The sequence below is a fragment of the Lissotriton helveticus genome, chromosome 2_2 (assembly GCF_964261635.1).
Source record: "Lissotriton helveticus chromosome 2_2, aLisHel1.1, whole genome shotgun sequence".
NCBI lineage: Eukaryota > Metazoa > Chordata > Amphibia > Caudata > Salamandridae > Lissotriton > Lissotriton helveticus.
Window position 1 is genome coordinate 29,156,993 of NC_136060.1, and position 26,849 is coordinate 29,183,841.

The 26,849-nt window shown below is 51.6% G+C and overlaps 1 protein-coding gene across 3 annotated transcripts in view; it reads right to left on the bottom strand.

Moving 5' to 3' along the window:
• Positions 1–222: 222 nt before the first annotated feature.
• CASP3 (caspase 3) overlaps positions 223–26,849 on the bottom strand; it is a 350,335-nt gene continuing 323,708 nt past the window's right edge. For all 3 annotated transcript variants that reach the window (XM_078678016.1, XM_078678014.1, XM_078678015.1), the window contains exon 7: positions 223–1,105. In XM_078678016.1, the coding sequence (XP_078534142.1) occupies positions 864–1,105 (242 nt within the window). In that variant the 3' untranslated portion in view covers positions 223–863. The remainder of the gene's footprint in view (positions 1,106–26,849) is intronic.

Sequence of the window (26,849 nt, forward strand, 5' to 3'; positions counted from 1 at the left end):
CTATTTTTAATCAGACCGAATAAAGATATTGAACTTAATTGAATTTTTAATGTCATTAAGCGATAAGGTTTGCAAGACTTTCAAATGTAATGTGTAGTAATATCTTGGTGTTTTATGTTTAGCTTGTCCAATCTATAAAAAAAAAAAAAAAAAACCCAAACCAAACCCAGCACCAAAACAAGAACCTGATGCGTTTCAATGACAAGAGACGTAAAAAGGAGATAGTCTAACACCAAAATAAATATTTATTTCAAAAAGTGGTTGCAAGGGCATTATTTTCGACTTCAGAAATTAAAGGGATCGTACAAAGATACTACAATCTCACACCATTATACAATACAATTTATAATAAACACACACATTTTCACTAGTCTAAATTATTTGAAAATGGATTTAGGTCAACAGAAGTACATGCAACATCATATAAAGCAATTGAGTTCTATATATCCTTAAAAATCACTTCATAATAAAGATGATACCACAAAGCATCAATGTATCCCCAAGTCATTGCATTTTACAATATTGAAAGTTTTTTCCTACCACTCGAGTCTGCAGAGTTTGTAGGCAGTATTTCTTGACTGCAAACACACTCCACAGTGGCTAATTTCATAATTTGATGTAGGACCCCATTGAAAATCTCCTTTCCATAGTATCAGCGTGAAGTGAGACTGTAATTAAATTGCTTTACATTACAGTCATCATATACACTACAGACATAATATAAATACGTTTTCAGTTCGTATATAAAGTAAAAAGTGTGTAAAAAGTACTTCACATTTTAGGAATGTGCAGCAAGTTCAACGCTAAATCAAAATGATGATTTACATTTCACCACATTTTTCTTTTCCAAAGGGTTCAATTTATTAACAATGATGCTTCGGACTGAAATAGAGTTCCTTTGTAAGCATTGAGACAATGCAAGGGATTTGCTTCTTTCCATCAAAGTTTGGTATATTGGAGGAGGATTCGAACTCATAGGCCACTTTACGGTTTACGCGAGTCAGCAGGTTCATGATCTCAAGGGTGTCGCCATACTGCTTCAGCATTTCACAGAGGGACTGGATGAACCAGGAACCATTCATTGTATTCCTCCATGAGTAGTATCCTGTGATGAGTTAAAGAAAAAGCATTGCTTAGCAATCAATTTACAAAACATACTTAATATACATTTAATAGTATTTTTGTAATACACACATTCTAGTTACATATTTGACCTCGATGGCTATTTTTCAAAAACAAATGAAAAGTTACTTTCCTTCGGCAGTGAACTTAATGGTGGATACTCCACCTGCAGATTCTTCTTCTTAAAAATAATCCCAGAGTCCTGACTGGATTTAGGTTTTCAAAAGCAATTGTTCCAGTGCCACCAGCAGGTGGTGCAGTCAGACTTTGTGGCAGTCATGAGTTGCCCCAGAAGTGATGGCACAGTGCCATACTAAAGTGCCTCCCCTGCATTCTTGTGCCACCAGCAGGTGGTGCCGTCATACTTTGTGGCAGTCATGAGTTGCCCCAGAAGTGATGGCACAGTGCCATACTAAAGTGCCTCCCCTGCATTCTTGTGCCACCAGCAGGTGGTGCCGTCATACTTTGTGGCAGTCATGAGTTGCCCCAGAAGTGATGGCACAGAGCCATACTAAAGCGCCTCTCCTGCATTCTTGTGCCACCAGCAGGTGGTGCCGTCAGACTTTGTGGCAGTCATGAGTAGCCCTAGAAGTCATGGCACAGAGCCATCTGAGGGCGCCTCCCCTGTACACTGTCTATTTTGTACTCCTCTGCGCCCTTTGACGCAGCTCAATCATGACAAACTGGAAGAGACAGTATACTGAAACATGGGAACCTTTTAACAGGTACAAGGGTCCACTTAAGCTAACAGGGATCTGAGAGGGTAGAGAGGAATCTGTTGTGAGATAGAGTATCCAGTAGATAGAGCATTCCTTAAGGCAAGTTCTTTTGGTGGATACTTCCAACAGCAGATTCCTCACCTTTAGAATAGATACTTAAGCAGTACCACCCAAAACCAGAGCTTTTGAGGAGTGGACTCACACAAAAAAGTCTTGCAGGACTGAGCAGGCAAAATTCCCCTATGAGGCCATGACTGGTCCAGGCAGTAGTGCTCGGTGAAAAGAAGCATGGACACCCATGTAGCAGCCTGCCAGCTGTCTAGGATAGGAACATCCCTTCCCAGTGGTGCTCAGGCAGCTTTAGCTCAAACGGAAATAACTCATAGGCCCTCGAGGGGTTCCTTCTTGAACTAGATATAGCATGTCTTCAAACACAGGACAATTCACCTGGACGGTTCCATTTATGACCCGTCTTCTGCTTCTTAGCACAAGAAAAACCCAAGAAAAACCCAAGAAATTCTGCTCATCTACAAGTTTTCCATTGTGCACTCTAGGCAAAATACTGTGGGCTCTCCTTGGATCAAGCTATCGGACCATTTCCTAGGTAGAAAGTATGCTTGGAGTCTCAGCACCAATTCATTAGAAAATGAAATGGTGTACGGTGGTTATACTGACAGCGCTTGCCCCACACTTACAAGGCACACAAGTGATTCCAATAAGAAAAAACATCATGATGGTGAGGAGTCAAAGAGCAACTGTGGATTGATGGTATGCACATCAGAAAACAAAATTATCAACTTAAAGTCCCTTTGAGGCATAGTGAAAGGCCTTGCGGAAACATGTGCGCCAAATCTTTTAAGAAACTCATCACATCAGGTGACTTGAATAAAGAAGGTTGGTCAGACAAACATGAAAAGGCTGGGAGTGTCAACCACTGGCAAGCTTTGCTGGGCTAAAGAGAAGATGAAAAGAACATCTGCTAATTTGGCCTTCAGGGGATCAAGATGATGGTCCCTACAGCAGGCCACAAATGTCTACCAACTCCCTCTTCATATGTAATTAGTTGAAACGAATCCATGACTCCAACAGGTAAGTATAAATTGTGCAAGGTGTGTTCCGCCCTGCGGCACCTGCCCAGAGTTAAGTCTCCGGGCAGCGACGGGTTACCTACTGATTTTTATCAGGCATTTGCAAGAACACTCCCCCGACTCCTCTTGCAGGTCTACCTTGAGGCATTTGGGAAAGAGACTCTTCTGCAGAGTATGGCACTGGGGGAGATATGCATGCTCCTGAAACCGGGCGGGGATGCCCATGAGCCTCAGTCATATCGGCCAATCACGATCAACATGGATGTTAAGATCTTGTGTAAACTCCTGGCCGCACGCTTAGCACCGCACATGCCTCATTTAATGCACGAGGACCAGTGCGGTTTTATACCGGGTGCAACACAGCTATGAGTTTATGGCGGTTGAATCACATTTTACATGAAGTACGGGACCGGGAGGAGCAGATGGTGTTGGTGTCTATCGACCTTGCCAAAGCGTTCGACACGGTCGATTGGGGTTATCTCCTCGAGGTCCTCTGCGTTGCGGGACTGGGTCCCAACTTCTGTCGCTGGATTTGCATCTTATATACGCCCCCCCGGGCTAGGGTGAAGTTTGGTGGTGTGAGGACGGGGTACATGCCAAGGGTGTCCCCTCTCACCGCTATTTGCCCTCACCATAGAGCCATTCGCTGTTCGGATATTGAACAGTGGGGAATCAGGGTGGGGAACACGTGCAACGTCATCTCTCTATAAGCTGATGACGCCTTGTTCTATCTGGTCTCCCCCTGGGGCGCGCTTTCGATACTGCTCCAACACTTGGACCAGTTCGGGGAGGCTTCTGGCTTGCGACTTAACCGTGATAAAGTGTTAATCTTTCCGCTGGCGGGTCTGACCTCGGTGCCCTCAGGGGACCAGCCGAATCTCAGACTACGATGGGAACGGGAAGGATTCCGTTATCTCGTTATACAGGTAGCTCTGACGGACACACAAATACTAGTCCGGAATGTGGAGCGCACACTTACATCTTTACAGCAGTCAGTGTTGTTTTGGAATTTGTTACCGCTCTCATTGATGGGACGGCTGGCCGTCGCCAAGATGGTAATGCTACCTAGGACGTTATATGTCCTCCAGAACTCTCTATGTCCACTTCCACTCCGAGTGTTAAAACTCTAAACACATTGCTTACGTCCCTGTTATGGGAGGGCCGGCGCAGCAGGGTGGCCCTTCACACCGTTGTCCGTAGCTACGAGGAAGGGGGCCTCGAGGCACCACGCTTCGACCTCTATTATTACGTGGCCCAGTTATAACACGTCGCTGGTTCATGGACACTGAAAATTGGGACACGCCTTCTCGCTGGCAGGGTAGATGTCCAGGCGCTACAGGTAGCCCTGATGCAGGGCAGGGGGTCAGATATGTCCCTTCCCTATATTGTACGACATACAGCCAGTATATGGCAGCTGTTTCTCGAGAAGGTCCTACAAAGGGCGCTCTTTCACAGGGAGCTCCCACACTGGATTCTGGCCCCCTTCATTGACATGGGGCGACACATGTAATTTCAAGGCTGGAGGGAGGGTGGTTGTGAAGTCCTAGCTGATCTTTATCCTAATGAGACCTTCCTTCCTATGAGCAAGCGGAAGAGGCTTTTGGCCTTGGACGGGGACACTTCCTGCAGTTCCAGGGATTTCAAGATGTAGTGAAGGTCACCTGGCCCCAATATCCGGACCTTCCACCGCTGACCCACACCTTGGATATACTCCTTTCCTGCGGAAAGGGACGTACGCTGATTTCTCTCCTGTATAGGGACATGAAGCGGGACTCAGCTCCCTCTGTGCCGCCATCCCGGGGCGCCTGGGAAATGGATCTTGCCGCCCCACTGGAACAGGGACAGTGGGCGCGTATAGGTTCCCTCACACGCACGGTCTCCTGTAACGCGCGGTTTAAACTGACACATTTCAACTTTCTACACCGCACCTACCTCACCCCAGTCTCTACGAAGCGCTTCTCTGTGAACAGGGGAGATGAATGCCCCAGATGTGCCACTGTGAAAGCGGGCTTCCTTCACGTAGCGTGGGACTGTCCTCTGGTTAGGCAATTCTGGGTGGAGGTGGTGGACCGTATAGTTGCAGCTACTGGCCTACGGATGGCGCTCGAACCCTTGCAGTGCTTAATCGCGCTGATCCGGAAACCCAAGAATAGGAAACTGTCACATAAACCACTACAGTTGATGTTGGTGCTAGCCAGGCGCAGGATGGCGATTGCGTGGATGGGACAGAGAGCCCTGGAGGTGTCCACTTGGCTTAGGGATGTCCGCGAATGGTCGCTGGCTGAGGAAACCCACATGCAACTCACCCGAAGGGATGAGAAGCTGCAGGACGACTTACTGGCTTGGCGGGTCAGGGGGGCGTCAGGGTTTGCAGAAGGACATTCCGCCATACTAGTTGCAACAGATAGTGAGGGCAGTGGGTTGGAGCTGTACGATGGATCTGGGTCTGATGGAGAGCGAGAAGGTCAACCGCTGTAGGGTCCAACACCTGCCTTGGTGCTGTGCCTGGTTCCTACCCCATGACATGTTCAATATATGTTATTTGCCTTTTCCCCATGAGTCCGTTCCCTCCCTGCTGCCGCCTGTAGACCTAAGTGCCACTGATGAGGTTGTCGATTTTCTTGCGTACACTGATTTGATGCTAATATGTGTGTATATTATTTGTTCATAAAATGACCTAAAAAAAAGTTTTTTTTAAAAAAGTATAAATTGTGCAGTTGTTGCTGCTCTATCTCCAAGCATGGAGGTCAAGATTGGAGATTTGAGTGAAGGAGCCTGGCAAGTTGCTTACAGAGGAGGTACACCTGGAGAGTCAAATGGATTGGAGAGCAAGTCGAGCCTCAACAGATCAGGGAACCATACTCTCCTGGCCCAATCTAGGGCTGTCAAAATTACCTGGGTTCGGTCCACCCTGAACTTCCTCAGAACTTGAGACAGGGGAGACAGTGATGGAAATGCATACAAAAGGCCTGTGCTCCAATGGCGGGGGAATACATCCCTCCACTGTGCAGCCATATGAACACTGCAGGTTCCCGGCAGTGGTGAAAAGTTCCAGTCGGGGCATGCTCCACTGGTCGAAGACATCGTGAGTCACTCTGGGTTGAAGAAGCCCTTTTTGGTCTGCTAAATGACATCTGCTATGCTCATCTGCCCTGAAATTTAGTGACCCTCCCAGGTGTTTGGCTTGAAGGGATCTCCCATGATGCCCAGTCATCTCCAAAGGAGCAGTACCCCTTGACACAAGATGCAAAACAAAAACACTGCCCTGTTTGTTGCAGTACCACATTGCAGTCATGTTGTCCATCAGGATCTGCACAGACCTTCCTATGTGGATAGGTGAAGGATTTTCACAGCCATTCAGTTGGAGCAAATCTCCAGGAGGCTGATATGAAGCCCACATTATAGGGGACCACTGACCCCGGACTTCCGTGGGAGCTACCACAACTCAGACGATTCAACCATCACTACTACTCTCTCTGGATGGGGAATGGACAATGGACTGCTGTACGGCAAGTAAATATTCACTTGCCACTCTTAAATGTTCTAGGCTGTCTCCTTCAAGATGCAGATGTCCAAAAAAGAGGCCCAGTGTTGCATCCATGGGAAGAAGAGGTTCCATTGTATCCAGCGAGCACGAGTGACCAGGAGGAGTACACCAAGCCTATGAACGGAGCTCACTGCAACCTAGGATTGAGCTCAAATGATCAGGATCATATCCTGAATGTCCTGGACTCCTTGCAGGGATGCAAAGAGGATAGACACCCTTTCAGCGGGACACGGGGCAAGTGGAAGCTGTGGGTCCAACCATGGATGTTGAGGCCTTTTAGTTCTGATGTCCCAGAACCCAGCCTACTCTGGGATCTGAGAAACTGGGCCAAGTTTTAACCCTTCAGCACATGACCCTCAATGGTAGCATGGGTCAAGTCTTCTCAAGGAGTTTGGGAGATGGGTAGGGGGACAGGGAGGAGAGTGGTTGCTGAAAGGATTACAAGGGCACACAGCTCAAAATAACACAGCAACTCCAAGAATAAATATCAGGCTGGATACTCCCTTTTATGACAAGAATGAAACACAATACGCACGCACAACCAGTACACAGTCTTGGGGAGGCCAGTACTCTAGCGTTGTTCAGGTAAGATCCCGAGTCCCACTTCCCAAACCAATGTCTACTGACATTAGTTATCCCCCATTTACATGAGGCAACATTCAGGTTAGGCTCGGCTAGTGAGTAAGATTCTTAGAAGAGCGACAATGGCTTTGTAAAGTTAAAGTGTCCCAGCACCGTAGTGCATTAGTCAGGGCTCTGCGGCCCAGCAATCAGTCTTACCTGATCCCATTGGTGTTACAATCTGAAAGACCAAGGAACATTGAGCAGTCTGACGCCACAGTAGATCAGAGCGGATGCCGTCCATAAGTTGTAGACTCGTTGATGCAGGCAAGGCATCTGGGCATCCTCATTGATCCTCTTGTGGTAGGGTAAATTACTCTGATCTGACTGGTAGGTCTTGGGTTGCTGCTGATAGGTTTCCAATGCTCAAGTAGGTGCACTGGTTGCACGGTGTACAACAGTGAATCTTGCTTTTCACAATGGCCTTCTCTGGCATACGAGGTTGCTGATATCAGGCAGCACACAGATAATGTCCCGATCGGTGCAGCAGTACTGATCTTCACAGCTGCTACCTCTGACATACAAGGCACCCATGTTATGCAGCACTCAGGCAACAGTCAAATTAAAGCACCAGTCATGGTGCCTCCCTCTGGCATATGTGGCTGTTGACTTTGCGCAGCACATGGGCAATGGCCCGATCGATGCTAAAGTACTTCACAGCAGCTTGCTCTGGTTTATGGGCTTGACAACTTTAGGTGGTACGCGGCAATGGACTGATCAGTGCGACAGTACTTATCTGGACTATAAACCTCACACTTTGCTCCCAGGGTCGAGTCGACAGGGCTCCCACTGGACCTTGCTCCTACCAAGCACTCTCCTCTTCCTCAAAGGGTCCTCTGGTCTCTGCAGGTAGATGCTGGGGCTCCAGGTCAACTGGTCTTGGTCCTCCCAGGTATTGTTCCCTCACCCAGCTGGGAGAGTTTAATTCACAGTCATGGTCACAACAGCCTTAAGTCTTGCAGAGCTTCTCCATGTCGATATACAGTGACCCTCTGACTGCCAGTTGACAATTTGGGAAACTCAAACTCCCCTTTTAATAATCCATTTTCAGATAAAGTTGTGATTTAGTGTCTCGACCGTTGAAATGTGTGTGGTGGATGTCGTCTCCTTAAAGTGCTCACTCCTTTGCCCTGTCCTTTATCCAAGAAGCAGTCTGTTGGTGGATCATCAAACTTGTAGTTGATCCTGCTGTGACAAAGGCCATGGGAGTGACTCAAGGATCACATCTGATGTCAGCCTCACTGATCTATGTTTAATAAAAGATCACAAAAGCCCCCGGCCTGCTCGTTATCATTTGCTGTCTCTGCAAGATTTTTATAATCAGCCCTATCTTCTTCCTGAGATGTGCCCAGGTCCAACTGACCAGTGGCCTTTCCAGATTCAAAGAGCCCTTCTTAAGTCCACAGGAAAGCCTGGCTCTCACTTCCTCCAGTGTGTCCCCCACCCAGCTCTCATGAATGTAGTAATCCAATAATCTGTCTGGGAGGGCCCCTTCACATGAATTGGAACCCACAGGTCTCCATGTATTGTACCACTCACAGGCACACATACACCAAAGCATGCACATGCAATCTCATGCATGCTGCAGAGTGCTACATGCTTACACGATTTAGATCAAAGGTGAGTTAAGCACACAGCAACCGAACTTTACATGAGTGGGTCTGTAGGCCCCACTCCTGTGGCACAGGTAAAAAGGCCTGTTTACTCCACTAATCTGTTACAAAAACTCAGTATGCTTCCACTACTGCGCTCATGCTACTTAACTCTCAGTAAGGGCAGAGTCCCTTTACCAATGAGAGTAGCACTTTGGGCACCACTCCCAGTCTAACAAGACTGCAATCTTTGAGACTGGCCTAGTTCATGGTGCACCAACACGATCGGTCATCTCCCATGACCCAAATTCAGGGCCAAGGTTCCAGATACTGTTGCAGCTTGACACTCAGGGAAGGGCTGCAAGTCCATCACCCTGTGGAGGACTCTTCTGCCCCTACAGAAGGTTTTTAATGCAAATATGTCCATGTCTGCCACAGATTGTGGCGAGTCCGCTTTGAGCGTACATGAATACATACATCCCTGTACTGTGATGGTAGACTGTGACCACCACAGTAAACCTTCATAAACCACAGAGGGGCAGACGTAAGACTTAAAGATAGAATGGCAAGTTGAAAGTACTCCAAATCTACCACATACTAAAAGTAGGGCCTGTGGGACTGCAGAATGGGCACATGAAGAACAAGTTACTTACCTTTAGTAATGCCTTTTTTGGTAGACAAGTTACTTACCTTGGTATCTGGTAGAGGCACAATCTAGCCGCAGATTCCCTAACTTGTGAATTCTCCCCAGGCGTCAGATTGGATCCGGAAAATTTTCTCAGTAGTACCTCTGCGCGCCGGGAGGCAGCACTGCAGGACTCCGCGCAATGCCGTCTCCGGATACGAGATCAACGGAGCCATAACAGTCCCCTCCGGCGTCAGCTTCTCTGCGCGAAACGAGGATTAACATAGAAACTGGCTGTAGAGACAGTGTGCTAAAAAGAGTAAAGAACTTTACAACAACCAACAAAGAAGGGAAAAGCAGAAAAAGGGAGAACCACTCCCACACAAACAGTCAGTCAATCAGGGAGTAAGAGACTGAAGACCCCATGACTAGACCTTAAGGTCAATGCAGAGTGTGGAGGATGGGCGTGCGTTAAGGAATCTGCAGTTAGACTGTGTCTCTACCAGATACATCATTACCGAAGGTAAGTAACTTGTTCATCTGATAGAGACATCTAGCCACAGATTCCCTAACTTGTGAATTAGATACCATAGCCATAAACTCTCGGAAGAGGGTCTGCAAACTAATCCTACAAGAGGTCCAGGAGGACTAGTTGACCTTACCTCAGTGGGAAAGGATAAGGAAGGGGGAACCTCTTCTAAAAGTGTTAAAGACAACAACAACAACAGTGCAAACAAGGAATATGCACCAAGAGCAAGGAGCATGTTTCCTCGCGTATAGAAGTACCGACGTACAATACCCGTGGTGAACCAACTCCAAGGAAGATAGACATGGATCCAAATAAACTAAAGGCTAATTGGCCCACCAGAAAGTGGATGGAAGACCATTGGAAAGGGCAGAGAAGTCTGCAATGTGTATAATAAAAGACTGAGCCACCAGGCTGACTAACAAGAGGATGGCATTCATGTTTAAGTGAAAGAAAATGGCCACTAAAGGAACCAAAACAGGTTGTTAAGTGTAAAGAAGAGCCAAGGTAAGAAGAAAAAGTGCGATGGAATCCGTCCAAGCACAAGAAAATGAAATAAATCTCCTCCACCAGGTGGGAAAAAAGATACGATAGACCGGCACTGCCTCTGAGCACAGAGCCTGGTCTCAAGAAAAGAATCCGGAAATTCCAGTAAGGTAAAACAGAGCCTGGGAAGAAAAGGGGGAAAAACAAAATTCCACACAAATCCCCTGACGACAGTCAGAGTGCCAAATGTGAACCCCCAAGTACACTAACAAAAGGATTCTGCCTCGATAAGAGCTATTAGAACCATAAGACTCCTGCTTTGATAATCAATAGAAGGAGGACCACTATACACAAACCCACTTAACTAGAGAATGGTAAGACCCTAGAATGAGACAGACATCAAACGAAGAATGTTTCTAACATGGAGAACGTTTCATTCTCTATCTTTCTTCCCGTTCTCCTATTTACTTATTTAGTAAGAATTTCTTTCTTTTTTTTGTGTCTTGGAAACCGATGGACATGACGTGGCTGAAAGCCTATAAAACACCAGGCACTGGCTTAGCAGTATACCTATTCAGGTGATGCATGCTGCAGCCCAAAAAGTACAGCAACGCTCAAAGCACATTGACAACACCCAGTGACCACCAACCATAGAAAAAGATAAAGGGGGGGGGAGGTAGACCTTCCTAGAACAGGATAGGTCAGAGCATAAGACAACATTGCGTGCTAGAAGAATATCCACATACATGTACTTCCTAATGGGAAAAACATGAAGTAATGTACATGCCCAAAGCACGTACTAATATTTAGGCTAAGACAACAGGAATTATAATGAATATGCTACTTACCAGTATGCATCTGTTCTTGGCATGTAGGGCTGCTGACATTCATATCTATAGCATAGATCGCCGCCTAGTGTTGGGTCCGGATGATTGCACATTGTTGTCCTGGAAGAGTCTTCGAGGTATCACGAGATAGGTGGCTCCTCCCCTGGACTACAGTGCGCATGGGCATCGACTCCATCCCCAGATTGTTTTTAGCCATTGTGGCGAAGATGGAGTGTAACAGTGTGAGCGATGACCATGCTAAGAGTAAGTGTAAATTCTGCAGCCGCTACAGGCGCCGGGGAGGAGGGCGGGCGATATGAATGTCAGCAGCCCTACATGCCAAGAACAGATGCATACTGGTAAGTAGCATATTCAGTTCGAGGCATGTGGGCTGCTGAATTCATATCTATAGCATAGAATATATAGCAGTCCCTCCATTAACTGTGGCCGCCTGTGCCAGCTGCAGACGTTTGGAAAAGTGTCATTAGAACAGCCTGCCCTACAGCTGCCTGCTGCTTGGAGTGCACATCTACACAGTAGTGTTTAGTAAATGTGTGTGGGGTAGACCATGTGGCTGCTCTACAAATGTCTTCCAAAGGGATATTACCAAGGAAAGCCATGGAGGCCCCCAACTTGCGGGTGGAGTGGGCTATCTGGGGGACCGTTAAAGTGCGCTTAGCCTTCTGATAGCAAATTTGGATACACTTAACGATCCACCTGGCTATACCCGCTTTGGAAATGGGGTTGCCTTTGTGTTGGGCAGAAAAGGCAGCAAAGAGTTGTTTCGTCTTCCTAAAATCTTTGGTCCTATCAATGTAGTACATCAAAGCGCGTTTGACGTCAAGAGTGTGGAGCATTCTTTCAGCTACGGTCTCCGGATTTTGAAAGAACACAGGCAGTTCAATAGACTGATTGACATGGAACTGTGAAACTACCTTAGGAAGAAATTTAGGGTTAGTGCGCAGCACCACCCTGTTGGGAGTGAACTTGTATGAATGGCTCTTGTACGGTGAGCGCCTGGAGCTCACTATCACGTCGCAGTGACATAATGGCTATTAGGAAAGCCACTTTCCATGTCAGGAACTGAATCTCGCAGGAATGTAGAGGCTCAAAAGGTGGACCCATCAGTCTTGTGAGGACCACATTAAGGTTCCATACAGGAGCTGGCGGGGTCCTGGGAGGAATGACTAGTTTCAGTCCTTCCAGAAAAGCCTTAATAGCAGGCACTCTGAAAACTGAGAGATGCTGCCTGTTTTGGAGATAAGCTGCTATGGCGGATAAGTGTATCCGAATGGAAGCATATGCTAGATTACACTTGTAAAGATGTAACAAATAACAAATGATGTTGTGAGTAGATGCATCTAGCGGGTTGATGTTGTGTTCTGCACAGTAAATGACAAACCGCTTCCATTTTGCTGCATAGCATGCTCTGGTAGTGGGCTTTCTCGCCTCCCGTATGATATCCATGCAGTCGGGAGGCAAGTTAAGATAGCCAAATTCTAAGACCTCAGGAGCCAGATCGCCAGGTTGAGCTGTTGCGGATCTGGGTGCTGAATGTCGCCATGGCTCTGCGTCAAAAGCCTGGGAGTGAGTCGCAGCCTTTGATGCGGTACCACGGATAGTTCTAGAAACGTGGTGTACCATGGTTGGCGTGCCCACGTGGGAGCAACCAGGATGAGTGTCATCGAGTGTTGCTTTAGCTTTCGCGCCACCAGCGGTATTAGAGGTGCTGGGGGAAAAGCGTACACAAATTTGCAGGACCAGTTCATCCATATCGCATTGCCGTGCGACTGTGGGTGCGGGAACCTGGCGGCAAAGCTTGGGCATTTTGCGTTTTCCCTTGTGGCGAACAGGTCTATCTCTGGATGACCCCACTGCTGGAAGTACGGGCGGAGTACTGATGGATATATCTCCCACTCGTGCATCTGGTGGCTGTACCTGCTGAGCAGGTCCGCCATCTGATTGTCTTTGCCCGGGAGGTGTTCCGCCATGAGGAAGATGTTCCTCTGAATGGCCCACTTCCACATGCTCTGAGCCAGATGAGACAACTGTGGAGAGTGTGTACCTCCTTGCTTCTGAATGTAGTACATTGCCGTCATGTTGTCCGTCCGGATCAACACGACCTTGTTGCATAGATGTACCTTGAATGCCTTCATTGTCATGAAGATTGCCATCAGCTCTAAGAGGTTGATGTGCATCTTCCTTTGCTGGGTTGTCCATAGTCCCTGCACCGTGTAGTGGAGTACATGAGCTCCCCAACCCTGGAGAGATGCGTCCGTCGTTAGAATGATCTGTGGAACAGGCTCCTGGAACGGTCGGCCCTTGCAAAGGTTGTGTGGATTCCACCAATGCAGAGAGTTGTATACCCGACCGCTCACCAACACTAGGTCTTTCAACTGTCGTGAGCCTGATTCCACTGACGTGCTAAGCACTCTTGAAGCGGACGCATATGTTGTCTTGCGTGCGGGACTATGAAAATGCAGGAGGCCATCATGCCCATCAACTGCATAAACACTCGTGCTGGAAGCGAGTGTTGTGGTCTGAATCTCTGGATTAACGACTGAATGCCGTTGATCCTCACAGAACTTGGCTGAGCTGTGGCTGCCAAAGTATCTATTGTCGCGCCCAGATACTGCCGCACATGGGCTGGCTGAAGGTGCGACTTTGGATAATTCAGTGAGAATCCCAGATCGTGAAGAAGGTGAATGGTGTGGGACATGTCGGCAGCGCACTGCTGGGCCGACTTTGCTTGAACAAGCCAGTCGTCCAGATAAGGGTAGACATGAACGTTCTGTCTCCTGAGGTGCGCAGCCACTGTCGCCAGGCATTTTGTGAACACCCTGGGCGCCGTAGTCACTCGGAAAGGGAGGACTTTGAATTGATAGTGCTGATTCTGAATGGTGAATCTGAGGTATTTTCTGTGTGACGGATGTAGTGGAATGTGAAAACATGCGTCCTTGAGATCTAACGTTGCGAGGAAATCCCCTTGATTGAGCAACGGAAGAACCTGCTGCAGCGTGAGCATGTAAAAGTGTTCTGAGAGAATGTACTGGTTTAGGGGCCTGAGATCCAGAATGGGTCTGAGGGACCCGTCCTTTTTCGGGATTAAGAAGTACAGGGAGTACACCCCTGTGCCTCTGTCTTCCACTGGCACGAGCTCGATTGCGCCTTTTTGCAGCATGACGAGCACCTCCTGCTGCAATAAGTGCAAATGCTCTGTTGACATAGGACGGTGTCTTGGTGGGATGTTGGGTGGAGTGGACGTTAACTCCAGACAATAACCATACTGGATAAGTTTTCTGACCCACCTGTCTGTGGTGATGGATTTCCAGACTGGTAGGAACTCCTGGAGTCTCCCCCCGACAGGTGTTGTATGGTCGGGGGCAGTGACAAGGCGTCACTGTTTGTTGGTGGCAGAGGATCGGGAGTTGTTGTTTCCACGACCTCTGCCCTTGGCGCGATATCCACCCCTACTCTGCTTGTTGTAAGAGGTTTGTGCACCACTTTTAGTGTACTGTGTTTGCTGGGACATCTGGCCTCTGGAAACACCACTATTGCTTGAGCGACGAAAAGTACTGCCCCTGAACTGCTGGGACTGGAGAGCCCCCATGGACTTTGCAGTCTCGGTGTCTTTCTTTATTTTTTCCAGGGTGGTATCCACCTCAGGGCCAAATAAGTGATCAGGGTTTACAGGCTGATTGAGGATGGTGGTTTGGATTTCCGGTTTGAACCCGGAAATTCTGAGCCAGGCCTGACGCCGCAACATCACACTAGTGTTAATGGCCCTGGCCGCGGTGTCTGCTGCGTCCAGTGCACATTTAATAGAAGCATTTGAGATGAGCTTCCCTTCCTGAATGAGCATCTCTGCTGCCTCCTTGTACTCATCTGGCAAGTGTTGTAACATGGTCTCAAGTGTATCATAGTGTGCCCTGTCATATCTGGCCAAGAGTGCCTGATTGTTGGAAATACGCCAGATATTGGCCGCTTGAGCCGCCACCCTCTTCCCTGATGCTTCTAGCACTTTAGATTCCTTGTCAGGGGGAGGAGCATCACCAGTAGTCTGTGAATTTGCCCTCTTTCGGGCATTAGAGACAACTAGAGAGTCCAACGGCAACTGGCCCTTGATGTAGGTAGGATCGCCAGGTGCCGGCTTATACTTCTTTTCAATTCTGGGGTTTATAACCCTGGCACGTGTGGGTTCCTTAAAAATGTCTGCAGCGTGTTTTAAAACACCCTTAAGCATTGGCAGAGTCTTGACAGTCTTTTCAGAGGTGGAAAAGGTATCAAACAGGAAGTCCACTTCAATAGGGTCAGCATGCAGCTGGACGTTGTGATTTTTAGCCGCCCTTTCAATTAGGGCATTTAATGCTGCAGAATCCTCAGTAGGAGGGGTTTTCACAGTATATACTTGAGTGTCCGGGGCAGTTTGTGGATCCCCTGGGTCTCCAGCATCTGCCCAGGAGTCATGGTGATCCTCAGGATCAGTGTCTGCAGGGAAATTGTACTCTTCATTGTCCCCTTCCCCAGCCTCCACATCTGAGTAAGTGGGTGAGGGCTGTTCAATGTTCTGACCCCGTGGATTTATAGGTTCAACCAGAACCGGGGAATCCGTAGAAGGTTTTTTCCGTTTCAAAGGAATTGTGTAGGACTCCATAGGCTGCGCCGGCGTGATCTTTCTCTTGTAGAAAGAAAGTTTACCGGTGTCGGTGTCGATAAATTGTTCCGACTGCTCCTCCAGTAGGGGTTGTCGATGTTTTGTGGTCACAACGGTCTGAGGAGGCCTCAGCCCAGTGGACACCTTCATGGGCGCGTCGTCGACCGTCCTGGGCGCGAACGCCTTCGGTGCCACTTTCGGCGGCAGCGTGAACTGGATTGGCGCCGTCGACTTTGGCGTTTTGGCAGCGGGCTTCGGGGTGGAAGTATCCTTCGGATCGACCGCGGAAGCCTTGTTTCTGATGCGTTGCAGCGAGTCCGACACCTGCTTCGTGAAGGATGCGGATGGTTTCGTCGACCCGACGGGCGTTTTCGGTCCGCCAGCATGTGCTGACCCGAGTGTAACAGTACTTTTGGCCTTCTCCGGCCGATGAGCAGGATCGACATCCTTCGGAGCGCCGTGTCCTCTGCCCGTGTCGACGGCCATCGGCGCCGACGGTTTCGGGTCGGCGGCCTTGACAATAGGTTTTGGCGCCCCGGTCTTCGGCTCGACGCCCTTGAGCGACTTCGGCTCGACGGCCTTGAGCGACTTCGGCTCGACGGCCTTGAGCGACTTCGGCTCGACACCCTTGAGCGACTTCACCGGATCGACAGCCTTCTTCGGCTTTGGCTGCCCCGACATGTCTGAAGACGAGGAGGCGACCAGAGCGACAGACGTCTTCTGTTTCGACGGCGTCTCAGTTACTTTCGGTTTTGTCGAGACCGATGCTTTCACTTTCGGTTTCGATTTGACCAATGGCGGCTCCGTAGAAGTGTCCGTAGCCGGGCCCATAGGCGAGGCCGTGGATCCAGGTGTAAGATCTTGGGTAAGGCCATGTGGCGATCCCTTGACCTGAGCCTTAGTTATCGTACGAACGGGGCATAGCTCTTACCCTGAGCTATCTTCCGTGGCCCCATAGGCCTCATTGTCGTCTCCTACCTCGTCGACGACGTCGTCGTCTTCTGTGTCGAGCATTTCGACGTCTGCGTCGTAGTCGGAGTCGATCTCTACCGCTGGAGTCGAAATCGGCTCTCGGTCTTTCTGCTCGTCTGCTTCATCCCCCTCGAAAATGTTCACCGGGGCAGGGGCCGACTGCTGGGCCTCCTGGCGCGCCACGCGCCGAAGTCGAATCGTCTTCTTGGAGCGAAAACGGGAACAAGCCATACAGTTGGCTTCATCGTGATCCGGCGACAGGCACTTGTTGCACACCGGGTGGACATCGATGTGGGGATACTTCGAGTTGCACACAGGACATCTCTTGAACGGGCTTCGTTCCATAATGTATCGTCGAATAGCACAAGTTACTACTTGTGTAACGATATATCTGTAAGAGACATTAGTTAGTATTAGATTCCTTACCTTAGAATATCCCCAGGCGTCAGACTGGATCCGGAAACTTTTGCGTAGCAGTACCCTTGCGCGTCGGTAGGCGTCGTCTGCGGCTCCGCGTCCGTCGTCGGCGCCGCGATGACGTCGTCGGAGTACTTAGACGCCGCCTCCGCGTGCTGACGTCAGTTCTTAGACACAGCTTTTCCGCGCCAGAAATGCAGAGCCATGTTAAAAACCAACACTGGTGCCATTGAAACTAGGGCCCTGAAGGGGACAACCCTAACCCTAGATATTGGTTCGCAGAACGGGGAGGATGGGTGGGTCGGTAAGGAATCTAATACTAACTAATGTCTCTTACAGATATATCGTTACACAAGTAGTAACTTGTGCATCTGAAAGAGACACGTTAGTATTAGATTCCGTACCTTAGAATAGATACCCCAGCAATACCAACCCCGGTGGTGGGTCTGCGAACCAATAATCACACCAGAAAGTCCTGGAGGACGGAACGGCCAAAGAAGCCATCCCTCCGGACTTGGCTGTCCAGGCAGTAGTGTCTTGCAAACGTGTGCAGCGATGCCCACGTAGCTGACTGACAGATGTCTTGTAAGGGCACACCCCTGCCCAGGGCAGTGGTAGTCGCCGTGGCTCGGGTGGAATGAGCCCGCAATCCAGCCGGAGGCTCCTTCCTAGCCAAAGAGTAGCATGCCTGGATACACAAGATGATCCACCGGGAGATGGTCCTCTTGTGCACCGCTTTCCCCTTCTCAGCGCCCACGTAACCAACAAAGAGTTGGTCATCCACCCGGAACTGGCGTGTGCGACTCAAATAAAATGAGAGCGCACGTTTTGGGTCCAGATGGTGGAGCCGCTCTTCCTCTTTAGAGGGATGCGGTGGCGGGAAGAAGGTTGGCAAGGTGATAGACTGCCCGATGTGGAAGGCCGTGACAACCGTGGGCAGGAAAGATGGTTTGGTACGCAGCACCACTTTGTCCGGATGGACAGAAAGGAAAAGTGGAGTACAAGAAAGGGCCTGGAGCTCACTCACTCTCCTGGCAGAGGTGATGGCAACCAGGAAAGCAGTCTTCAAGCTCAGAAGGCGAAGAGGACAGTTGTGAAGTGGCTCAAAGGGAGCGCACATCAGAAAGGTAAGAACCAGGTTCAAGTGCCACTGAGGCATCACAAACGGAACAGGAGGAAACGTGTGTGTGATGCCCTTAAGAAATCGGTTTACAATAGGGGACTTGAACAAAGAAGGCTGATCAGGTAGCCTGAGAAAGGCTGAAAGGGCAGAAAGATAGCCCTTGATAGTGCCCAGAGCAGAGCCCTGCTGGGCAAGAGAAAGAAGGAAGAGAAGAACCTCAGAAAGAGGGGCAGCAAGAGGGTCCACAGCCTTTGCTGTGCACCATGCCACAAATCTGTTCCACCTGCAGGCGTATACCGACTTTGTGGAGGGACGCCTGGCTGCCAGAATGACGTTACAGACTTCAGGAGGCAAGTCAAATGGCCTCAACTGTCGCCGCTCAATCTCCAAGCATGGAGGTGGAGACTGGACAGGCTCGGGTGGAGGACCGTCCCCTGCTGCTGCGACAGAAGGTCCTCCTGAAGAGGCAGACGAACCGGGGGATCGACTGACATATTGAGTAGCTCTGGATACCAGTACCTTCTCGCCCAGTCCGGAGCCACAAGGATGACTTGGGCCCGGTCGCGCTTGATCTTCTTCAGCACTCTGGGTAGAAGTGGTATAGGCGGAAAGGCGTACAACAGACCGCAACTCCACTCGCGACGAAAAGCGTCTCCGAGCGAGTGCCGCCTTGGAAATTCCAACACGCAGAACTGATGACATTGCGCGTTCTCTTTGGTGGCGAATAGATCCAACCAAGGCTCTCCCAATCGCTGAAAGAGGCCTTGCGCCACGTCCGAGTTCAGACGCCATTCGTGATCCATCAAGCACCGACGGCTGAGCTCGTCCGCCCTGGCGTTCAGAGAACCTGCCAGGTGTTGACCCACACCAGGGTCACGCCCTGGCGTTCCAGCCATTGCCAAAGGCGAAGAGCCTCCTGGCAAAGGGTCCATGACCCCACCCCGCCCTGTTTGTTGTAGTACCACATGGCGGTGGTGTTGTCCGTGAACACCTGCACTACACTCCCCCGGACAGAGGGGAGGAATGCCTTCAGTGCTAGACGAATCGCCCGTAACTCCAACAGGTTGATGTGGAGCCGGGCCTCCGCCGGAGACCAGAGGCCTTTGATCTCCGCCTCTCCCATGTGGCCTCCCCAGCCCTGGAGGGACGCGTCCGTCACAACTACGTGCTCCGGTTGGGGAAGGGAGAGGGATCTGCCGCTGACCCAATCGCGGTCTGTGAGCCACCACTGCAGCTGTCTCGCAGTGCCCTCCGAGATCAGGACGTGGTCGGACAGATTGCCCTGATGCTGGGCCCACTGAAACTTCAGGTGCCACTGCAGAGCCCGCATCCGCCACCTGGCGTGATGCACCAGAAGGATGCAGGAGGCCATCAGCCCCAGAAGCCGCAGCGTCAACCTGACCGAGACCCGGGCTAACGGCTGAAAGATGGGAATCAGAGCCTGAATATCCCGGACCCGCTGTTCGGGTGGATAAACCCGAAACTGCGCCGAGCCCAGAACCGCTCCGATGAAGAGGAGCTTCTGAGAGGGACACAGGTGTGACTTTGGCACATTGATGGAGAACCCCAGCTGGTGCAGGAGATCTGCCGTAGTCTGGAGGTGGCTGACGACTGTCAGGGGCGAGCCCGCCTTCAACAGCCAGTCGTCCAGGTAGTGGAAGACTGAAACCCCGAACCTGCGCAGATGAGCTGCGACCACCGCCATCACCTTCGTGAACACCCGTGGGGCGCTGGTAAGGCCGAAGGGGAGCACGGTAAACTGAAAGTGCTCGTGGCCAACCGTGAACCGCAGGTAGCGTCGGTGGGCCGGCAGGACGGGATGTGGAAATAAGCGTCCTGCAAGTCCAACGCTACCATCCAGTCTCCTGGGTCCAGGGCAGCTAGGACCTGAGCCAGTGTCAGCATCTTGAACTTCTCCTTCCGGAGGAAGCCGTTGACGTTCCGTAGATCCAAGATAGGGCGTAGGCCCCCTTTGCCCTTCTTGGGTACCAGAAAGTAGTGGGAGTAGCAACCACACCCTACTTCTGGCCCAGGAACGCGCTCGATGGCCCCCTTGGCCAAGAGGGCCGTAACTTCCTCCTGCAGAAGTCGCAAGTGATCCCCCGATACACGGTGGTTCTGCGGTGGCATGGCTGGAGGAGTCGCCTCGAAGGGGAGGGAATAGCCCCTTCGGACGATTTGCAGCACCCACCTGTCCGAAGTGACAGTGCGCCAGTGGAGGTGGTGATGGCGAACCCTGCCCCCCACTGGCGTCACATGGGCCTGAAAGCACGGACTAGGAGGGTTTTGAGGCGGATGCTGCGGGGGAAGGTGTGGACTGACCTCGCCGCTGCCCCCGACCGCCTGGACGGCGGTTCCCACGGCCGCCACCGCGTTGGGTATTGCCCTGCGGAGCGTGGCTGGCGGCGCGTGTGGGCGCACCCCTTCCGTGGCCACGAAAGGAGTGAAAGGCAGCCGATTGCTGGCGCTGGCCCGAGAGGCCCAAGGACTTGGCCGTAGCCCTGGAGTCCTTAAAGCACTCAAGCGCATGGTCTGCCTTGTCGCCAAAGAGGCGACGGCCATCGAACGGCATGTCCATGAGCGTGCTCTGGACATCAGCCGAGAAGTTGGCTGACCTCAGCCAGGCGTGGCGTCTGACCGCCACCGTCGTTGCCATCGCTCTACCCAGCGAGTCGGTGGTATCCAGCCCACACCTGATGGAATACTTGGCTGCATCCCGGCACTCCACAAGGGCTTGGCAGAGTTTGGCCCGTACCTCCAACGGACACTCTGGCAGCACTTCCGCGACCATATCCCACACAAAGTGGGTGTAACGTCCCAAGAGGCAGGCGGTGTTGGAAGACCGCAGGCCTAGACTAAGGGATGAGAAGATCTTCTTCCCATACTGGTCATACCTCTTGGATTCCCTGTCGGGCGGGGCCGACGGGAATGCGGTCTGGGAATTGGAGGCCTGGATGACCAGGCTCTCGGGGGTAGGGTGGGAGGACAGGAAACATGGGCCGCCCGGGGCTGGGCGGTGGCGTCTGGCCACGTTCCTATCTACGGGCGAACCCGTAGCGGGCTTGGACCAAGTGCCCAGAAGAACGTCGGTCAAGGCCTCATTAAAGGGCAGCAGATGCTCGGCCGAGCATGACTGCGGTTTAAGGACCTCAGTGAGGAGGTTAGTCCTCACGGCCGCGACGGGGAGCTCAAGGCCCAAGGCCTTGGCAGCCCTCATCAGCACCACACTATAGGTTGCCCCCTCCTCCGAAGCCACGGTAGGAGGGGAGACAAAACCAGTGTCTGGAGAGGTGTCCAGGCCACTGGCCTCCCCAAGGTCTCCTGTCCAGTCCTCATGAGACTGACACTCCCTGGTCAGAGGGTCCTCAGACCCCTCCCAGTCCTCTTCATCACCCATCTCCTGAAACCGAGGGTTCTCAACTAATGGGGCCTGTTCATAAAAGTGAAATTCACCCAACGGCGTCTGGAGCGGCGCCCATCGGGGCCGTCCCGACGACTGAACAGGAACGAAGGTGGAACCGGGGACGGCGCCGCCCGAGGACGGCGCCGGGAAGGCCGTAAGATCCACCGGCGCCGGGACAACTGAACCCCCCGGCGCCGGGCCCGAAGGCGCCGGCGGCGTCGGGATTGAGGGGACCTGCGGCGCCAGGCCCGAAAGCGGCGGCGGGGCCGAAGCACCCGACGGCGTCGGGGCCGGAGCCGCCGACCCGCTAGGGGCCCCAGACGGGTCCGCTGGGCCCGAAGGCGCCGCGGAGCCCGCCGGAGGAGAGAGTTTCCTCATGGCCATGAGGAAGCGCTCGATCTCCTCCTGCGTCGCGTTCAGCCCAGGGACCGGAGGGTGTGGAGCTGCACGCGGCGCCCGCGACTCCGACGGAGCCGCGTGGGTGGTGTCACCCGAACCCCCGGCCGCATCGTGCGAGCGTCGGGGGGAGTCCGAAGAGCGATGATGCCGCTTGGACTTCTTGTGCCTCTTACCTGACGACGACTTCGACCCAGAGGAGTGCGGCCTACCCTCGGAACTGTGGTGGCTCCGAGCCCGCGACCTGTCCCTCGACCTCCCATGGGATCGGGACCTCTCGCGGCGCAGGACCGACTGCCGGAGTTCGAGTCGCCTGCGGGACCGCTCCCGCCTGGCTTTCGAAGAGAGGGCCCGGCAGTCGGAGCAGGCCTTGTCGTCGTGGTCGACGCCCAGACAAGATAAACAGACGCGGTGAGGATCCGTGACCGACATCAGGCGGTCGCAATCGTCACAGTGCTTGAAGCCGGGCATCCCTACGGCACCGTTCGGAGTCGAGAGACTCGAAATACAATCAAAAAGTGATCAAAAAGGTAGTCAAAATTGACTAGGGTTACTGCTTTTTCCAGATCTGCACTTGCTGGCGCGGAAAACTGCGTCAGCGCGCGGAGGCGGCGTCTAAGTACTCCGACGACGTCATCACGGCGCCGACGACGGACGCGGAGCCGCAGACGACGCCTACCGACGTGCAAGGGTACTGCTACGCAAAAGTTTCCGGATCCAGTCTGACGCCTGGGGCTATTCTAACGTAAGGAATCTAATACTAACGTGTCTCTTTCAGATAGTCTGGTTGCTTCGACTGGGCCTCGAGCACCGAAGAGCCACGCGACTCCTCTGGATGTCCGACTCGGGAACTGAGCCGGAACAGAACTGGGCACCGAGCGCAAGACAATACCGACGCAATAGGAAAAGGCCTTCGGGCCTTAAGGAAAGTTTATATCGATTCCGAACTTGAGGGATCAAATATGCATCCGAACCCAATGGCGGAAAAAAACAACCTGGGGATGGAGTCGATGCCCATGCGCACTGTAGTCCAGGGGAGGAGCCACCTATCTCGTGATACTTCGAAGACTCTTCCAGGACAACAATGTGCAATCATCCGGACCCAACACTAGGCGGCGATCTATGCTATAGATATGAATTCAGCAGCCCACATGCCTCGAACCTGAGTATTCCTCCATCACCAAACAGAATACCCAAAAGAAAAACTTCAAGACAGAGGAGAGGGCAACCATGAAATTGAAAGTACATATAGAACAGAAGTTCATACAAGGATAGCTCAACAGCCGTAAGGTAAGGAGAGCACCTCTCATAACGGTCAAAAGGCAAGAACAACCGGTCACGTAACGACTGAGGGAGGAAGGTAGATCCTCCCTCACAGCCGTGGGGTTGGGAAGAAGGAAAAAAACGAAAAACGAAGCGTTCTACAATCAAAATGTCAACCCGACGGACCCTGCTGAGCGTCTGCTGCAGTGGGTACAGTCAATACCTGGGGATCCCGGATATTTCCCAACATCAGAGGAATTCAAGTCCCCGGCTTGGGGAGGTCTGCACCCCCGAGGTTGGGAAAACAACCCCTCCAACACTCTGCTGCCGGTGGTGGGATTTGATCCCTTGCATGGGAGGGGCCTGCCACACTACAGGCACATGTCCACGAGGCAGCGCTTTCAAAACATAAGCTTTGGGGCAACACAGTTCCATGAAATTCGCCCGTCTTTCCTAAAGCTAAGAGAGATTACACAGCGCAACACTGGCGGGCGTGACGAAATTCACAAGGTGGATACAGCAAACAGCGGGAAAAAACTATCCACGAGAGGCAATGCGCAAAAAGCCCTTTGCAGAAAAACCATGCTGCCATTGACAAAATCGAAGGACAGAAGGAGACAACTGCAATCGAGTGTAGAGCCAAGATTGCATACCATGGATATGTGATTGAACTCCCAAGCAGGGAAAAAAAGGCTGCCAAGTAACTGAACCAGGAACGCAATAAAAAGGGGCAGAATAACAAGTCCTGAGCCACAGCCCAGGAGGGGCAATAAGCCAGAGTGGCCAGTTTTGCACGTATCACACAATGCTAAAGGAAATCGCTTGATAAGGGATTCTAGTAACAGTGGCATCCAAGGAAACCAATGGCCAGTGGAGTAGGGCCTTCTACATGGTTACAAAACAGAACCAAGGACCAGTAAGACACTGATCTGGTGACCGACGCCACAACGCACATATGGCGTTGCAATAACAAGGAAGAATCCGGGAAGGGGCAAGCTACAGGTCTGGCCCTCCTCGACTAGCCCGAAATCTACATAAGGCTGCATCTGCTTCGGCTCCAAAAAGATGGACCCCTTCAAATGAATGGCATGTCAAGCAAGACTATCTGGACAGCGTCTGAAAATTCAAAAGCCCGAAGCCAGGCGAAGCGACACAATGCCACCGCTGATGCTATGGGTCGACCAATGGAATCGGTGTAGTTCATTCCACACTTGATGAGCAGTTTACTTGCCTGGCGACCATCGACAATCAAATTGGTCAACTCGTTCTTCGTAGCCTCTGTGAACAAGGGTAAAACCTGTGCCAGGGAGTCCAACAAGGCATGGAGAAAACTTATGAGGAAGCAAATAGTGTTAGTGGTGCGTAATACAGCACTAGAAGAGGAAAAAATGAGTTTTCTGCAAGAATTCTGCCTCCTGGACTCCTTATCAAGGGGGGAGTGGGGAAAGCCGTAATGGCATGTACTACGAAGCTGCGGTGGGTCTGCTGTTGTATAAGGCAAGCAAGATCCCGAGGCAGGGCGGTATTTGTGGGCAAAAGTACGGTCCACTGGTATACCTGACGGAGGCTTTGCCCATGCCCCAATAAAATATCAGACAATGCCTCGCAAAAGGGGGGTAGTGGTTCAACTCACGACTGGCAGGGGTGAAGGACCTCCATGAGAGGGTAATACATCAGCCACTCTTCTCAAAACTTCTGCAAAAGAAGATCTGGCTTCCGAGGCAAGGCCAGTATGCAACAACAGATGTAGCAGGGGATGAATCTAGCCCACTGGCTTTACCCAGCTCAGCAATCCAGCTGTCCAACATAGGAGGAGCTGCTTCAAGGGGGGTATCTCACATTCTTCCCCAATTGGTCTTCTGAAACAGTCACAAAATCCACCTGCATCGAAAATGGGTCCGTAACAGGCGTTGGATGTCACCAACCCAATGCCGTACCAACATCCGCCTGGTAAGGGGGAAAACATCAGTTGACGTCCGCGCTCCGATGTAAGGCGCCGAGGCGAAGTCGACCACACAAAGTGCATGGTGCGGTCGTGCACCGACTCCGGCTTGAAGTCTTTCGCCGCCGTGGAAATCGGCACCGGTGGGGCAACCGACGTCATGTTGGAGTCGCCCGACGTCACTGGTGGGGGTCCCGAAAGAACGTGCACCAACATCTCTGTGTCAGAGACTGGAACTACCACTGTGGGCGAACCCGTCGGCGATGGAGCAGTTATTGCACCTACTATCGCCTTGGGGCCCACAGACGCTCCAGAGTGGGACGAGGGCCCAGAGTTAGGATGAAGAGCCTGATAGTACTCTTGCATCTGATTCCAGATCGTCTCGGCTCCAAGATAGGGCAGGAGGCGCGGGAGCGACACAGGCAGAAGTAGGAGAGCCACGGTCCCAGCGAGTCAAAGAAGTCACAGAGGCCCGGAACTTTGATGTTCGAGGCATATGAGCTGCAGATTACAGATTATGCATTGATGGCCACCTAGTGTTGGGCCCGGATGTTTGCAATTTGTTTTGTTGTAGAAAAGTCTTTGGAAGTCACGGGATAGGGGACTCCTCCTTTGGATGATACTGCGCATGGGCATCGGCTCCATCCCCAGATTGTTAATTTCCGCCACCGGGCTCGGATGTGTTTCCAGCGCTCCGTGTTGGAACCGATATCATTCAGCGCACAATCCTCGCTAACTTACAAAACGTAGTTTCGAACGCTTTCCAGTCAACGCTACTCTTCAACATCGAGGATCTCAATTCCGGTCGTCGTAGACAGCCTTTGGGCCTAGCTAGGACTCGACTCCAGCTCATGGAAAGGATGCCATTCAAAAAGTGTCCTCAATGTGGGTCGAAGTTTCCCCACACCGACCTTCATGAGGTGTGTAACCTCTGCCTCTCTCCGGAGCACGAAGCAAAGGACTGTTCAGCTTGTGCCTCTTTCCGCTCCAAAAAGAACAATACGGGATCGAAGAGCGAGGAGAACAATGGCTCAAAGATCTTCAGCTCCGATTCCGGACGACATCTTCGAAGAGGGCGTCAACGTTCCAGAACAACACGACGTCGACAGCAGCTCCGAGGCAGAAGATTCCGAGGTCGAGGACATCACTCCAGCGCAGCGGGTCGTAAGTAAGACCGTCGACCTCGACCCTTCCTCGACACAGAAGGCCCTGGTCACACCGTCGGGCTCGGGTGCACACTGGCACTCTGCTTCTACTGCCCCACCTTCGGGCCCGGCTAAGAAGCCAATTAAGCCTTCAGGCGACTCAGGCTCGAGTCGGCCTTCACACAATACCGGCGCACATCTACCGGCACCGAAAAAGACAACGGCACGGGCTACACCTACATCCAAACCCTCGGCGCCGAAACATACCACTACTCCTTCGGCACCGAAACCCAGGTCAGAACCAAGCAAACCCGCTTCGAATTCCAAACAACCGCCGGACCCGAAAAAACGATCGGATCCGAAAAAAACGTTGGATCCAAA